Source organism: Crocodylus porosus, unplaced genomic scaffold, assembly GCF_001723895.1.
Source record: "Crocodylus porosus isolate Cpor-Errol unplaced genomic scaffold, CroPor_comp1, whole genome shotgun sequence".
In the NCBI taxonomy this organism is placed as follows: domain Eukaryota; kingdom Metazoa; phylum Chordata; order Crocodylia; family Crocodylidae; genus Crocodylus; species Crocodylus porosus.
Genome location: NW_017728939.1, coordinates 269,468 through 279,692, shown reverse-complemented (window position 1 = coordinate 279,692; position 10,225 = coordinate 269,468). Strand labels below are relative to the sequence as shown.

At 50.2% G+C, this 10,225-nt stretch overlaps 1 protein-coding gene across 18 annotated transcripts in view; it reads right to left on the bottom strand.

Annotated features, from left to right (window-relative positions):
• Positions 1–531: 531 nt before the first annotated feature.
• Positions 532–10,225, bottom strand: part of MACF1 (microtubule-actin crosslinking factor 1) — a 194,524-nt gene continuing 184,830 nt past the window's right edge. For 12 of the 18 annotated variants that reach the window (XM_019547553.1, XM_019547549.1, XM_019547551.1 and 9 more), the window contains 4 exons: positions 6,509–6,720; positions 5,731–5,841; positions 3,322–3,445; positions 532–2,144 (listed from right to left, as the gene is read on the bottom strand). In XM_019547553.1, coding sequence (XP_019403098.1) covers positions 1,888–2,144; positions 3,322–3,445; positions 5,731–5,841; positions 6,509–6,720 — 704 coding nt within the window. In that variant the 3' untranslated portion in view covers positions 532–1,887. The remainder of the gene's footprint in view (positions 2,145–3,321; positions 3,446–5,730; positions 5,842–6,508; positions 6,721–10,225) is intronic. The other 6 variants (XM_019547558.1, XM_019547561.1, XM_019547567.1 and 3 more) reach the window with 1 other exon arrangement.

The window sequence follows — 10,225 nt, the reverse complement described above, 5'->3', positions numbered from 1 at the left end:
CCTGATGCCCTCAGCCCCTGGTTGAGCCAGAAGGCCGCAGCTTAGTCCCGTTCCTCCTGCCCGTTGCCGCTTACGTGGGTGTAACTCAGCCCCCTTCGCTATTTGGCTGCTCCACCCTAGAGCCAACTGCTCCCCCCTTCGTCCTCGCCTCAGCCAAGCGCGAGTTCAGCTGCCACCGCGCGGGAACGAGAGCCAAGAGCACCTCAGGGAGGCTTTGCGGGAAAATGGGTCCTGCCTCTCAAACGGGACGCTGCAGGCTTGCACGGCCGCTTTTTTGTCCAGACACTTTGTGACCAGTCTGTGCAGGACTGTGTGGGCAAATAAGGGGGCTCTGCATGGAGGGCACTACCATGGGAGAAGCCGCCGTCGCGGGCGAAAGCACGGACATTGCGGAAGGGCGGGAGATCTCGGGAAAGCTCTTTTTTTGTGGTGCTCTTGCTACTTCCATCGTAGACTCCCGGACAGCCACCCCTGCCTTCCACTCCAGGCTCTCCTGTAAAGCTGGGATTAAATAAGAGGCGAGACCGACTGTTGTTACTGCAAGCAATTTTAATACAAAAATGTGTCTTAGTTTTAAACAGTTCATTGGTAGAGCTTCGGTTTCTGCCTCAATTAAACCAATTGAGAGAATGACACAGCAACATGGTCAGAGCTGAAGAGGAACAATATTTAATAAATACAGGAAGTCCAGAGAGCCTCCCCCCACCCCCACCCCTTGCCCAATCACTTGGCCGGTTGGTGTCCTGTTTTATCACCAAGAAAAAGTAGCGTACAAAAAGCGAGAGGGCTTGCTAGCAAGTGTGCTGGTGAGACTCATTTCAAGGACAAGCAACTGTGCGTGTAAGTCCAGGTTTCTTCTAGGAGCGGAGGTCACCTCAATCGCAGCCTGGCTGGAAGTGGAATGACCGGTTAAATAATGAATAGGAAAAGAGATGCAGACAAACAGTTCTGTAACACCATGAGTCCGCCGTTCCGCGGTACCCATCTAAAAACCCCTTGACACGAAGTGACAGATGCCCACCCCCCTCCTCGTCCCACCACCACCGTAGCTCAGCGTTACACAATAGTGTTCTCTTCTGGACAGCTTTGAAGTACCCCCCGAACCCCCCCCCGCGCCACTTGTTCTTTAAAAGCCTAGTTGCCAGGACAGTATTTGTAACCAACTCTTTTTTTTTTCTTTTTTCTTTTTTTCTTGCTGTGGTGTGTGCAAATGTTATTCATTCAAACTCCACTTTCTTCAGGTAAAATCACAAAATTAAAAAAAAAAAATGGAAACAGAAGCTCCATCCCCCCCCTTTCAACCTCATGTTTCTCAATTTGAGGTATCCATGATTTACAAAAAAAAAAAAAAAAAAAGAGTTCCTTGAACACTGTACGATTCAGGTCTTTTTTGTTTTTTCTTAAATATAATTTATCTTGCTGAGACAGCAAGTCAAGTTTACAAAGACGCCTTTAGGAAAGAATCCTAAAAGATACAGCAGGGTCAGGCCCTGCACCGCGCAGAAATCCTATTTATAATTTTTTTTCTTTTTTTCTTCTTTTTTTCTACACTTTCACATCTTGACCTTTTCTTTTCTTTTTTTTTTTTTTGCTTGCTTTTTTTCCCCCCCTGCCCTCCCACATTTCAGTTGTCTGGACCCTCTGTGAACAGGAGGAACCAGGCAGCAAATTTATCTACATAAATATTCACATGAAAATAGTAACTTACAAAAAAAAAAAAAAAACCAAAAAAACCCCCAAATAAGGCAGCTTCATAACACAATTATTCTTTTACACTTTTAACAATATAATTTCTCCCGTTTAGAATAAATATACATCCACTGTACGCAGCAGGGTTAAAAACTGGACACAGGTTGTATTTCTTTCGCAGGGGGTATCGGTACAGTATTATCTCTTGGGGCCTGGAGTTTTGGGGGTGGCAGTGGTAGTTTTCTTGGACATGGTTGGGATTTTGGAAGGTTTCGCCAGCCCTCGTCGGGAGCTGCCTTGGCCCCCCGCCGCGCTGCTTTCTGAAGTGTCCGAGCAGGCTGACTGAGTTTCCAGCAGGTCAAAGTCGGAGGCATCACTTCCCCGCCGACTGCTAGCCCGGCTGCCTGTCCGGCTTCCGGCACGGCTTGTGGGACGACTGGCTGTTTTCTTGGGATCTGTAATGAAATCAAGGCACCGGTGAGCACCGTGGATGCTGCCCATGAGCCAACAGTCTCCAAGTACCCGTCTGCTGACTCAATATCCCCGCGCCGGCTAGAGTGGGCCGTGAACACATTTCCAATCTTGTTGATCGCTCTCTACAATGACAGTGGACAACTCTCCTCGAGACTTATATTGTTGAAAGTGTAACTCCTAACTCTTGGACCTGGACTGTTCTCAGTGGTGGGAGATGACAGAACAAGGAGCAACGCTCTTGAGTTGCAGCAAGGGAAGTTTAGGTTGGATATTAGGAAAAACTCTCTCACTAGGAGGGCGGTGAAGCACTGGAATGGGTTACCCACAGAGGTGGTGGGATCTCCATCCACGGAGGTTTTTAAGGCCTGGCTTGACAAAACCCTGGCTGGAATGACCTAGTTGGGCTGATCCTGCTTTGAGCAAGGGGTTGGACTAGATGTGACCTCCTGAGGTCCCTTCCACCCTTCATTTTCTATGATTCTGTGAGCCTTTGGAGAAGTCAACAGTGTGTGGTTGGCTTCTCTTAATCCAGCACCGGATCCGTAAGGTGGAACTTGTAGTAGGTCTGTGTTGCGTCAGCGTTGACGGCAATCTTACGTAGAGTTTTTATGGGATGGTTTGCATGGGGATGATCCTGCCTGAGGCAGGGGGTTGGACTAGATGACTCTGGAGATTAACACTTTGCCAGGACACTCCCGAAGCACAGATTTACTAATCGCAGGAACATTTGGTATCAGAAAATTAGACCTGCTACCTCCACAAAGGATTTCACCATGGTGCATGACTTAGGTACTACTGGAGAAGAAAGGATTGCATTCAGATTATCTCAGTCTAGCCCAACCATGCAGCTGGTCCAACAAAAGATACCACCAATGGAAATCCTTGCCTTGCAAATATTTCCTGGACCATCACAACCACATCATTTCAGATACGAGTTTTAAAAACAAACCTTCTCAACACACATACGAAACACCTCAGGGTCGTGACAGTTCCTGAGGGTCTCTCTGCTACACGTACACGGATAAATAAAGCAGCAGGTATAATCACACATTTTATGTGGGGGCACTACACTTGCATATCCAGAGTCCCTCGGTGCTAGGAACGGCAGTGAAAAGAAGTAGAGTCTCTTAGAGGGAAAACGTTTAGGCTATGACTTACCAGCCCGGCTGGTTTTGGCACCTGTAGAAACCGGAGACGAACTGTTACTGGTGTCGCCGGCAAGGGAAGTACGGCTAGAATGGAAAGTGGGTCGTTTCAACTTGCTGCCTGTTGCGGGGGTCACCTTTGAATGAAGAGCACGGAGACACAGAGTGTTAGCTGTTACCCACTTTGAAAACAGGTGAATACTGATGGCAAATCTGAACCTTGGCAACAGGATTCTGGCAGACAAACACTGCCATCTTAAAGGTCAAGGCAAACAGAGAAACTGCATTTGTAGTCCAAAAACAGCCCAGGTCCCTGAAGACTGATGTCAACAAGGGCTTTGTTCATTAAAGACAGCCGATAAAAGTTTCCCTCATTTCCCCAATTAATTTGCACATTTCTCCCATCAAACCCATCTACCTTCCATTTGCTGTGCTTTGTACATTAAGGTGGACACACTGTCAGTCTGTGGCTAAAAATACCTGAAATGAGTAGTCCACTTTAAAGACAGGTATTGCCTGGGGGCTAAAAAGGCACAAAGAAAGAAAACCTTATATAATTTAGTGTGTGCGCGCATGGAAATCAACCCCACAGAATTTACTGAAGCCAGGATTGTTTTACAGACTACCTTCTTTTGGTGACTGCATGTCTTCATTTGTGGAAATGTGCCAAATCTCATACGAACTTACGTACTGAAGGATTTCACCCTATGGAGGATACGTGTAGACGTGGCCACCCCACCAAGTTTCAACTCACGGAAGAATTAAAATGCTCCAAGTAACCAGTGAAGACGCTCGTGATGAATAAACCCACAAAACAGAGTGCAACAGAGCCCTTCTAAAAGAGGCTGCTGCCACTTTCTACCCTGCCTGCTCTTTTCTTCCTGTGACGGTGTTTTCCGTGACCTTTAAGATGCCGCAAATAAACAGCAGGGAAAGCAACACACAACACACACAGCTTTCTCCCCCTGCTATTTCTCTCACCACAGAAAGAGGACACTGAAGAAAGCAAGGCAGGAAAGTCAGAACATCTGAGAAGAGGACTCCTGAGTTCAACTGGAAAGAGCAGCTCCAGTTTCTAAAATAAACCCAGCATTGGTTTTAAGGCAGTATCCAGTCATTGCAGGGCTACTAGCAACCCAAGGTGTTACGGTCAGTCCCTCGGGTCTGGGGATTCTGGCAACTGCTAGCCACGCTGGGCAGAGTGACTCAGCTATCCCGTGGCAATGCTGTGTTGGGGTCACTGCAAAAATGCATGGCTGCCCAGTGCTGGGACGGCCTCTCTGGAACCCATGGCACAAACAGGCAGAAAGACTTCCCCTGGCCCCCTCCGGCTTTTGCCTTTCTCTCAAGTCTTGTGAAGCCGGAGCTACGGAGAAGGCATGGGAAGCAGAGGGCAGAGAGCTGTGCCCCTGCGGCAGGTGACTTCCAGTGCCACATTGCAAGCACCGAAGCAAACCTTGGCCCGGGCACTAAAGCCTCCTCCACCGCTCACTTTAACAACAGGGAACATCGCTTAGACAGCTCTCCCTGGCACTGGGTTACTTGCAGAGGGCCTGCTTTCACCCTTGAGGTCATTCTGGGACCTCATCTTGGTCCACAGTCATCTCTTATAACAAGAAAGGGTCATGGTTTCCGAACGCCGCCTTTATGCTGTCGCAAGATCAGCAATCCTCTCTCACAGGGAACACCGCTGCTTCTCTATAGCTACTCTTAAGGGGAGACTGAGTATTTCAGACGTGACAAATGATGGGCAAGTTATAATCAACAAAATCTGTGCTTCAAATTCCAGCCCCCTCCCCCCTTACCCCAGTCCTCAGAAGCCAGAAAATGCAGTGTGAAGGCTGAAGCCTCAAGAAGCGGCAGTCTCCTAGCTGTACCAGAGCAGTGGGGGGCTCACACCAGTGGTAGGCGGTGGGGAGGGGACACGGGGCTCATCACACATGCTACAGCAGAATGTCGGAGTCATGGTTGATAAAACTCTGTGCGAGTGGATCCCAGACATGTGCTGGAGCTGGTTTTTCAAGTGTTAACTCGGCTCTTTTACGTCTCTTGGAATATTAATCCATTTCACTGCGCGCATGTAGTTTTCATATGAAAAGCAAGCAGCCAAAGCCATGAAAAACGACAGAATTAACAAACCGCTAATTAGCGCCCCTTTGAAGCTGTTCCAAAACAGGCTGACACTTGACTGCAGGCAAGGCGGCATCTCACACAGAGAGTTTTATTCTAATTATGACTTTTCCCCTTTTTTTTTTTTGAAACCCGAGTTAGAAACCCATGAAAAATGCAACCAGCCTTAGCATTAGCTGTGCTCACAAGCGCTGCTATTGTGAAGGGAAAGCTTTGAAACAAGGACAGGAAGCAGGACATCTCTTTGGCAGGAGCGTCCCTGCCCTTTGGGACCAGGAGGGCCATACTCTACCTCAGCGCTCGAGAGGTTGAGGTCGGCATTATCGTAGCCCCTGGCAGGGTTGCCAGCCTTACTGTTTGCCAACCAGGGTTTGTCATAACAGCGAGAGAAGTGATGTGGAGTCTGTGAAATGGAAAATCCAAAGAAAGGGGAGGGAGAAGGGAGAGGGGGGGAAGAGGTGGAAATGAGTGCAAACGAAACAGAAAAGTATCCGGGATGTAGGGGAGGGGGCAATGGGGGGAACAAACAGAAAATACATAAATCCTAAAGGAAACGGACAACCAAATAAAAATGCACGATGTGGTGAAAAGGAGAGACAAAAAAAAAAAAAGGCACTGCTTTCCTCCTGCAGATCCGCACGTTCTCCTAGGCCCTGTGACTGCTCCTCGCACATGGACCTTGAACGCGACTAGGAGAACACAGCAGTGAAAACCACCACAGCCAACCTGAAGCAGCAACTCCAACCCTTTTGTGAGTCTGGTTTGTGTCGTCCTCTGCTAGTCCCCATCCTGCAGATAACTGCGTGCAGATGGGGTAGGGGAGACCCTACCAATCAAACAACTGGGGAAAAGTTTTCAGTGTGCACAGTGGACTCAACCCTGCATCAGTTTAAACCAAGCTCTGGCACAGATGCATCCATCCACCACAGCCATGTTAGCTTCTCCAAGTCTTCCTAGCCCCCTCCCATGCAGCCCCTTTGGTCCCTGGAGCGGGTTTTGAGTAGTGGAGCAGCAGCTCTGTTGTCTAAGGGAAAGCACAGCTAAAGCGTGGCTTGGAGTAGGAGCCCTACCTTAGCTCCACTAGCAGGTGTTGCTGGAGAGGACGGCATAGAAGTGCAGCTGTGGTTGCTCTGGCTGGCGCTGGAGCTGGATCGTGTGGGAGAGGCTGCCCGGGAAGATGGCTTGGATCTCCGTCCCCGGGACCGGAAAGGCGTCATCCCTTGAGAAGCTCCCTCTGGCAAGATGAACTTCTCTCGAAGCTCGAGGTTGGTCCTTCCTCGTGCTGAAAGGAAGAGAGCAAGGCCAATAAATGCCCTGAGAAAGGTGCACCCCAAAGGGTTTCGCCTGAGTTGCGCTTATCCTGAGGAAGCTAGGCAGAAAGGCCAGACAATGCTCTGATGCGACTCTTCACCTTGGAGCCATGAAGGATTCCTCGCCGTCACCCCTGCCATAGCAGAGCAAAACTGCCACCACTCTCACTCTGCTGCAACAAGGTGACTTCACAGGTCAGGCTCTGATGAATGCTGGAGGTCCCCGAGTTCAAACAGCCCCATTCTGCTTATTCTACTGTGCCTTTCACCTGAGCCCCAGGAGGCGGGGGTGGGGGGTCTTTATTTGACTTTATTTACCAAACCCAGTTAACGTTAGCACAGCAGCTGACGACACTCATAAGCCAGTTTCCAAGCACCAAAGAAAACACCTGTGAACCTGCTCTGGCACCCAGCACCCAATCTTCCCAAGACACCACAGAGCAGTCACAGGGCAGAGGACAGATTTGGATCCCAAAGCCCCACAAGCTGCAGGGTCTCTATTTCCCCCTGGAAGGAAGGAATGAGGCACCCGCAGATTCAGTGGATGTGAAATGTGATGAAGATCAGCGGCCGCCGGTATCCCCCTACCCGCCGGGGCTCACGAAGAAGGGAGGAGCAAGGCCATGCACAAAGCCTTCCAGGACAAAGGAGTCATTTTGGACTCAATGCTTTACAAACCAGGAAGCCAGAGAAGCAATTGCGGAGTTGAAGCGCTGCGTGGAGGGAATCCTGGGTGTCCGCACTCTCAAGTGGTGGCTGCAAAGCATTTACAGGACAGGGCAAAGAGCAGAGGTGCACTAATAATCCCAGAGGTTAAAACAGGCGAGCAGCACGGCTGGTAAATCATGCTGAGGTCAGCAACCATACCTCGGACACCAGAAGCAAAGAACAATTAAGCATCAGCTTCCCAAGACAGACCCGAAGTGATTAATATCTCAAAGACCCTGCAGGGAGATGGAGGGACAGATGGACATTGGTTCAACCAGACCTCTTGACAATCAGCTGTGGACTGCAGAGAGCAGCAATTCTTGCAATACCTCTGGGGTTTTCCCTTCCACCCGGGTGGGGCCGGACTGGAGGCTCCCACCAACTTTGCTATACATTCCCTTTGGTCTCCCTGTGAGTGGGGTCCCTGTGTTGCCTTCACTCTGCCTCCAACCAACGTGGGCTAGAAGCAGTCCCTGGCGGAGCCCTCAGCTCCACACCATGCATCCGTCTCCGTCCCCCCGGGAGAGAACGGCGTGTTCTAGTGCCAGGGACCGTGGGCGTTTCGCACATTCCTTTACACGGCTCTTCCTGGCTGCTGTTCCCTAGTCGATGCTTCGCTTCATTTACCTCCAACCTACCCTGGCTGCTCCCACCCTCAGCTAGACAGCTCTTGAGGGAAGCCACAGGATTTTGCTTCTTCCCTTCCCATGTTCTCTGCTTCTCTTTTCCTTCCATCTTGTTGCCATCTTTTTAAAACCAGCATGCATGGGAGCTGCACAGGCAGTGGAATGGGCACTGCCCTAGTCTCAGCTACACTATACCACAGCACCAAGGGCCCCAGGGCTTTCCCTGTGCTGCCTTACTGCACTGAAAGCTGGGCCTGGCTTACTCTCTTTTGATGTGGCTTCCCATGCTGCTCCACAGACATCAAACATTGGCTGTGACATCTGAAAGCACGAAACAGGAAACAAAGCAGGGGGAGATCCTTTTGCAGACATAGAGGCACCCTCCACTTGCATCACAGAACACCAAGACGATGCAACAGCCAGGGGCAAAGAGCACAAGGAGACGAAAAAGGCTCTAGTTTACTCACATCCCACCCTATAAAGACCTGGCTAAACAGCTATACAGTCTGCTGTCGGTCTTGAAGGGGCATTTATTGCCCCTGGCACAGCCTGCAAACACTACACACACAGGCATGAAGTGTTTCCAAAACTCCTAGTGCAACACGGGAGCATCACGGCCTGCCTTCTCCTGCTTTCCCAGGCAAGCACTTGTCCAAAGGGATCTGCAAGAACACCTGGCTCCAACGCTTCTCAACCTACAGCTGCAAAGGAGCCTGTAAAAGTAATCCTACCCAGTGCTAGGGGAATGGCAGGGGGGATGAGAGCACCACAGTGCCCTGCTGCTGGCAGGCAGCATGATGCAAGGTTTAGCTATGCGCAGATGATCCTAGGACACGCACACTCCAGGAAGACAAAACAATGAAGCAGCCCAAGTGCTTCACCTTCACGTGCTATGCAGGTTGGTCTTTCTAGAAACCATCAGGGAGGAGCAACAGGCAAGACCTTGCCAGGAAACTTCTCCTCTGCACATTTTATAAATGGAAACAGGGAATCAGGCTCATTGTCTCCATCCCAAACAATTGAAGAGCACACCTCAAACCCAGATGGACTTGCTCTATCAGGCATTACAGGAAGGGACTGGGAAGTTAACAGGATCCAAGGACAGGCTTTACAATCCATCCAGGAGACATTTCAAATACAGACACTTCTGAAACTCAAGAGACAGACCACTGCTCTGAACTCCCCAGTCACTTTTGTAGGCGGAAAAGAAAAGGAAGTTCCTGGCTTTACCTTCAAGTGTTTCTACTAGAATCTACCCTCTCTTGAAACTAAATTCCTGGGACTGAGCTAGGTAAGGGAGTAGGAGATGAGGACACTTTCCTGGCCAGAAACTGGCCTGGGTTTGGCTAGATCTGGGGGTTCACTTTGCTCTAACCCAGATTCCCCAAATGACCGAGTGGGTAAGTCACTTGGTCACTCTTGGCCTTATGTCTGTATCTTTGAACTGCAAATAAACTCCCCCCCTCCACAACCAAGCGCAGCTACAGCATGAGGATGAAGGTGCATCACCCAGATGCTGTGGTGATGGGGATCCACTTCAGCACCTCAGATCAAGAGAGCAAAGACTTCTGGATCCAAAGCTGAGCTCATACCTCCCTATCACAGCACGCTATGTGGCGGGTGTGATCGTCAGCCCCATACAAGACCCACCAAGCCATAAGGGCTAAAGGCATTCAAACAGACCACAGTACCAGCTGTCGTGAAAGCTGCAGCCCCACCTTGCCACAGCGTTCCCAGAGGCAGCAGGTGGCAGGTGGGGGGAAGTGGGGGCACAGGGGTGGAGGCTGAGACTGGGTAGAAAGCAAAGCCATTCTCGACGGCAGGAGAGGGCTGCTGGGCAAAGTGGCAAAGCAGAAAAAGGCCAACCTATCGGAGACTGACTGGCAATCGAGGAGCTGGAGTCAGAGCGCTTTATCTTACTTCCAGGGTGGTGAACTGGAATAAAGAGAAATACACAGACAAGGAAACACACAGAGAGCAGGCAAAGGCAAAGACTGGTCATGAAAGAAGGGCAAGAAGGCGGCTTTCCACCCCCGTGCAGTGCCGGCCTGCGGACGACAGAGGGTGGAAGGCAAAATCACCTGCAGCTCTACGGGACTGGCTTCATGCACAGGGCTTCTGGGAACAGCACCATCACCTCCAC